Here is a 6966-nt window from a genome sequence, read left to right as displayed (position 1 = left end):
AGAGTGTAGGTATCTAAGCCCAGAAGAGACATCGTGATAGTGAAGCCCAGTTAGTAGGAAGAATACGTTTGCAGTCCAAAATGAGGCACACAGCTCCCTGATAGTGGCACAACAGAAGCCTCACCCCTCGCCTCAGCATTTCCTAATGGCTAGTTAAGGCAGTTCCCACCCCCCCACCTTCTTGGCATCTGTGAATCTAAATCTTGGGTACCTTAGTCACCTCATCTGTTGTATAGAAAGATTAGGTGCCTAATATGGACACTGCAAATTATATGCTAGCTGGCAGTTTGTCATATATTCCCTATTACAACCCAAGCCCAAAATATTTCAGGTAGGTTCAAGTGCAAAGGAAATGTTTTGTTTTATTGAACTGATCCAAAATGTACAATACTGAATATGCTCAATGTTAAACAGAATTTCTCTATGATTTGGCTTTGCTTCATAGAGGCTGAAGTTTATGCATCTTACATCCTTATTCTTTCCTGTGGGCTGAGCTGGTGGGTCATTGTGTGGCTGGGATGAAATTGTATCACGCGGTCTGAAATAATGCCGCTGAATTATGGAAAACAAACTAGGAATACTCAATAGGTATAACATGCAAAAGGGGCATGTTAATGAAAATTCAGATTATGAATTTACAAGCACAATGGCATTTAAATTGAAAAGCTGCTTGTATAACCGGTAGCAGGTAGTGCTTGGAAATGAAAATAAAGACCATCAGCTCTTATTCACTTGAATCAGACTCCGGTTCCTTTGCTCATAATGGCAGCACTTCATTCCAGAAGAAGATACACTGATGCCAAATGGAAATATTCAGCTTATTCTGCATAAGCAGAGATGTAGTAAAACCAGGCGCAGTAGGGCAGGTAGAATTCAATGTTCTGTACAATGTAATACTTTTCTATTCTCTTTCAAGTTTACCCGAGACAAATGCTGTGTTCTAACAGCTCTGTCACTGTGTATCCATTATAGAGATGCCCAGGGGCTGGACAACACTATCAATTGTCAAGACCTCTGAGCAGCGTCATTTGGGAGAAAGTCTACAATTAGTGAAGCAGCTTTCTACTGCATGCTCAGGGGTTTGGAAGGTTATACTAAGCCACAGACGGGCACTGGGCTAGTAGGCAGAATCCAAGTGATGAGGTAAATGGTACCTATCTAATGCAGTTGATCCTGATTTACAGTAGTTTGATCTCAAAACCCTTTCACCAGTAAATAATATTGTATTTAATTATTGCATATCCAATGCAAAGAATATTTTGCTCCAGTGGTCTCTCTCAGATTAAATGTATATGAACATGAGAAGCTTCAGAGACTATAATAAGAAAGTAAGACAGCAACAGGTGCCTGTGCTTGTAAAGTAAACTATGCAATCTGGACCCCATACAGTTTTTTAAGGACTGAAAATTGTCTTGTACGGATCCTGAAAATTAAACGTGGACCGTGTCAAGCACCCTTTTTTTCATTAGGGATGAAGCTATAAACTGATTAATTCCAAGCACAAAATAAATCTTTGTAAAATTCCATTGGATCCAAAGGGTTTATGCATATCCCTAACAGCTCATCCTAAGAAGAAAGAAAATGTTAATATGTAAATCTATCCATAAACCCCATTGCATAAATAACCTTAACTGAATCCTGCTGCCCAGCTTAGCCCCTTTTACTTAGCTGGTGATGTCATCATTTTAGTTGCCAAAACACTTGTTGCTCTCCTCCCTCTTGACTACTTTAGTTCCAACACAGAGATTGGGAATCCAGATTGCATTGGGAGATAGGCAGAAGCTGAGGAAGAAATAATATCTGCATTGACCTAGGGTCCCAGAGGCTGAAATACTGGGTTCCATTTGTCTTCTTAAGGTAAAATCATGGATTACTTTATTAAGTCTGGATTTTCCATTGCAAAAATAAAATATAAAGCTGACAGAACAACATGGGGATGCTGAAATTTGCATAAGTGCATGCACTAGGCTTTTAATAGTTTACAAGGTGAACTAAGACAGTTTCCAATTAAACCCTTCTGTCTTCATTATGCTATATCAAGGCTTCTCTTATTTTCATCTTAAATGTCCTATTCTAATTTACCCTTTTCTTTAAGATTTGTTTGTATGGCTGCATATTTTTTTCTTGCCTAGAGCTTCTCTCTCCTTTCTTTAAACACTGTTCTTTTTTGACATGACACACGAATCGTATTAAGTGGTGCACTATTCATTATACATGCTAACATTTCTCTGTGTGTTCAGAGATGCATACAAAAAACTTAACTTGCTGTGATAGAATAAATCAAGCTGTAGCTGAGGCAAAGTTTTTTAAGGTAGCATGAATAACATTACTATACAAAAACCATAGCAACTTGGAAGTTCAGAATGACCATGAGAAAATCTTATTTCATTTAATAGGATTTGTTCACAAATTTTATGATGTTTTTCAGAAACAAAAATATATAACCCTGGTCCTTCCTATGGTTTTAGTAGAACATAAATCCTCAGACTTGATTTCTCTTCCAAGCACTTCAAAAAGGCCGAGTCTGGTGGTTCTCTTAAGTTACACTTGCAGTATTAAAGTAAAAATAATATTAAAAATATAAAGAATGAGAAATATAAGAGCTTAAGCTTTGCATATCCATGAACATTTTCCACCCAATCTATTTTTAAATCTGTGAAACTATACAAAAAGTAGTTTTTAATAATGGTATTATTTTTAATAATGGTATTTTAAGTATACTGCTCTTCAAAATAATAAGTTTGGGGTTTGTATAAAAAATAACTGTCATTGCTCCCTTCCTATGTCTACTTGTCATGTGAAATGTATTTCAGAGTGACACTGAGAACATGTCTTGTCAAACAGTGGTAATCAAAGGAGGTGATAAGCTGTTAGAGATGCTTTTTGCATTTTAGCTTCTGCAGCTCATACTAACTTTTAGCAATGAAATAACATTTGCTTATATAATATAAATAGCTTTGTCAAGCTTCCTACATTCATGTATCCATGTTGTTCATGTTTTCTTTAGGAGAGGCTGTGACCTGAAGGCTAAGCTCAAGGACTCCGGGAGGAGTCTCTGAAGTTTTCCCTTTACTTCAGCTATTGACCTCCAGTCTTCCCCTGAATATTCCCAAAAATGGAACGATCTACACAAGAACTCTTCCTTAACTTCATGATTGTCCTGATAACTGTGCTTCTCATGTGGCTTCTAGTGAAATCTTATCAGGAGTAAAAGACAATCTCATGCTCCTTAAATTCATTTAAGCATGCATCTCTGCAGAAGTATGTAACACCTCCCGTACAACAGTGTGACTTCCTTTATATTTGATAATGTAATGATTTTTTTACTCTCACGCTTCTGTTGCTTGTGCTGATAGGTGTTTTAATGGGTCTATGATGATGTAATTATTATATTCTGTAGTGACCCAGCTGTAAAATGGACAAGGCAGGGTCCTCAGTAGTTGCTACATATGACTCCCAGTAGTTACTGCAAATGTAATACACTGACCCACAATGCTTACCTCTTTGGTATCACCACCAGGCTCACCGTGGTACAAGACTGTAATATTCAGTATGTGTCTTCATAAACTGAAACAAAAAAGGCACAAACTAACTTAGTTGAAAGAAAGTGGAAACTTTTCTTTCATTCACTGTTGTGCTCTCTTGAATAAAGGAGAAGATGTAAAACCATGTTTTGTAGCTCTCGTTATCTCTTCCTCCATCTTTTAAATGACTGATACGGCATATTACCCTCATTAATAACATGCAGCTGACACAGAAATTTGGTGGCTTGTAAAAAGACACGTCCAGTTAGCTACTGCTGAATCACACTGGAAATCATCTGGCCTTGCTACTGGTATCCACACCAATACCGCACAAGCTGATCCAGATCCACTTTCCTAATAAAACACCCAGAGAATATTCATAGCTAGTCTATTATGTATGGCATGGATTCTGCAAAAGAGAGAGCCTCTGCTTTACAGCTGCTGTTGCTACATGACTGCATTTCAGATATTGGGCTTGGGTTCCAGCTCTGGGGCTAGCCTGGCAGGAGGGACATGGTTCAGCTCCAGCTGTAACATTTTACAGCACCCTCAGAACTGCTCTAATCTTTGCCTGACTGCAGCTGTCCCCAGGGATGGCAGCAGCACAAGAGCACTGGAGTGTAACAGCCAGAGGAGCAACAAGGCAGCGCCACACCCTGAGCAGCTGCTATGCTACCAGCAGTGATGGGGACTATTTTTGTGTCAATCCCCCACCCCCACCTAAGGCAGTGCCTGGAGGTACTGCCCTGGTTGCCCCCAGTCATGCTCCTGCATTCCAGTTACATCCTTTACCACCCTCCCACCACCCCCAGCGTGCAGCCCTACAACAGGGATAGCAAGGGAACTGGGGTGTAACTAGCTCTGCTGGCATTATGTCACATGGACTCTTCCTGCACTAAAGCAATCTTCTGCTACCTACTTCAACCAGCTTTAATACAATGATACACCAGAACACATAAGTTTGTGGGAAGCTAAAATACTCTCAAGAATTCAAACCCAAACTCTTATCATTATATAAAATGAAGCTGTTGTTAAGAAGGATGAAACTTTCAAATTCATGTATTGGCTGGCTTCCTGTCAAGGGCCTTTTAAAGAATGAGTAAAATTCAAGAGGTTAGATTTTCTATCCAAGGACATTTTTGTTATGCTTTTATTTAGAAGTATAATAGCAGGTACAATTTGGAATCTGGATAGTGCTTTAAAGGAAGACATCAAAAGCTACTTTCTGTGCTCCAGCAATTCCATTCACTAAATCTGCAATGTTTAAAGGCTGTTATTAAATGATCATTTGCTTTCTGTTTACTCTCTATTTTCCTTTCTGGTTTGTAATTTTTTTTCACCTCTAGTCTTCCGTTTCAAAGACATCTGCAACAATCTTTCTTCAGTTAAGGGAATACATTCCCACCTGTAAGAAAATCCTGTGTTTAGGATTCAAAAAGAAAAAGATCAAAACTTGTTTGCTCTTCACCATGATTGAAAATGTCACATGAAAAGAACTCAAAGATGTGAAGTTTCTTGTGAGAAAGTTGAGACATTTAAATTGGTCTGTACCAACAAAGACAGTGGTCTTTGATCCACCTCATACCAGGTACTACCCTGAGTCTTCTAAATTAACAAAACTTGTTTGCATTCTAAGACTGCATCTGAGACTTGCAGAAAAGTCTGGATAAGGACATGGGAAATCTATTTTTAAATGCAGCAAATATTTCTGTAATTCACTGTGAAAGTGAATTATTCTCATCTTTCACGTACTGTGCCTCCCTATCCCAGCTGAACATTATGGGTGTGTCCAGATGAGTGCAGTTGTGCGGTATGTGGTGCTGCAAACACATTTGCAGTGCCACATACCTCACAGTCCAGTGTTCTCTGCACTGCAAAGGTGCGTTGCCTAAGCATGTGCTGTGCTGGGTTTTTTTCGCCACAGGGTTTTTTGACCCCTGGATATCCAGGGGTTAAAAAAAAAGTGGGGTAAAAAGACTGGAGCAACACATGCTCAGCCAGTCCATGCTGCTGAAAAGCGGAGCTGAGCTGCCCAGAGCTGTGCTCTGCTGCCACCCAGGCTCTGCGCAGCAGAATCACTGTGGCTGCAGCCCCGGAAGGCCCCCAGGGACCCAGGTAAGGCTGCTGGGGCCAGCGCAGTGCTGGCCCCAGCCCCCACTAACTCCACCCAGGGCAACATGCACTCACCAAAGTGTGCATGGCACGGGTGTTCACAGGGGACAAGTAACGGCAGTGCAAGGTGCACCGCCACTACTTGTCCCCAGGGAACCAAATGTCCATGCACGTCTGGATGCACCCTATGTATTCACCTGGTATTATCAAATCTTCACTGTAGCTTAAAAATAGATTTTCAGGTTCTCCTGGGCACCACAGCATTAGACTTAGAACCTTGCAGCTCTACACTCAACTTAGGCCATTTCAATATGACCTGGTAGGGATCATGGAGACCTGGTGGGACCCCTCACATGATTGGAGCGTAGCTGTAGAGGGCTACACCCCTCATAGAAGGGACAGAGTAGGGAGAAAGGTGGAGGGGTAGCTTTCTACGTGAGAGAGTACACCTCTCTGGAGGCTGCCCTTGGCTCCAAAGATAAGCATCCTGAAACTTTCTGGGTCAAACTGGGGGCGAGGTGAGAGAAACCTAACTGTAGGCCTTTACTATATGCTACTGAATCAAGGAGAGGAGCTGGATCTTGAGTTCTCTCGAGAACTGGCAGAGGCTGCACATACAAGGGACTTGGTTGTTATGGGTGACTTCAATTACCTGGGCATAGATTGGGAGGAACACTTGGCTAGGTCAGATCGTTCAAGCAGTTTCCTGATTGTGATTGAGGGGCTCTTCCTGACCTAGGAAGTGTAAGGGCCAACCAGAGGTAACACTCTCCTAGACTTGGTCCTGGCCAAAGGAGATGATCTGGTACGTGGGTTGAAAACTAATGGTAACCTGGGTGACATCGACCATGAAATTATCAGGTTCACCGGCCACAAATCAACCAGCAGGATTGAAGTCCTAGACTTCAAAAATGCTGACATCAACAGGCTCAGGGCATTAGTAGGGGAGGTGATGCGGGACCAGGAAGGGAAGGCAAATGGGGTGCACAAAGAGTGGTTGTTGCTCAAGGATACAATCCTCGAAGCACAAAAGAAAACTGTTCCTGCAAAGAGGAAAGGTAGCAGAAGGGTTGGCAAGCCTTCCTGCCTTAATAGGGACATTGTGGTCCTCTTAAAAAAGAAAAAAAGAGGTGTACACACAGTGGAAGCTAGAGATGGTCCTCAAGGAGGACTATACAATAGTGGCCAGTACTTGTAGGTAAAAGATCAAGAAATCTAAGGCGGAGACTGAGTTTAGGTTAGCCATGGGAGTCAAGGACAATAAGAAGTCCTTCTTTAGGTATGTAGGCAGTAGAAGGAAAACAAATGGAAGTGCGGGACCCTGCTTAAC

The 6966-nt window shown here is 41.3% G+C and overlaps 1 protein-coding gene across 1 annotated transcript; it reads left to right on the top strand.

The window, feature by feature from the left end:
* Positions 1–1726: 1726 nt before the first annotated feature.
* SLN (sarcolipin) lies at positions 1727–3669 on the top strand. Its single transcript, XM_006036801.2, has 2 exons — positions 1727–1857; positions 3008–3669. The coding sequence occupies exon 2, from the start codon at positions 3116–3118 to the stop codon at positions 3209–3211; it is 96 nt and encodes a 31-aa protein (XP_006036863.1). The 5' UTR covers positions 1727–1857; positions 3008–3115; the 3' UTR covers positions 3212–3669.
* Positions 3670–6966: the final 3297 nt, after the last annotated feature.

Source organism: Alligator sinensis, unplaced genomic scaffold, assembly GCF_000455745.1.
Source record: "Alligator sinensis unplaced genomic scaffold, ASM45574v1 scaffold802_2, whole genome shotgun sequence".
Taxonomy (NCBI): domain Eukaryota; kingdom Metazoa; phylum Chordata; order Crocodylia; family Alligatoridae; genus Alligator; species Alligator sinensis.
This window is presented reverse-complemented; position numbering and strand designations above follow the sequence as displayed.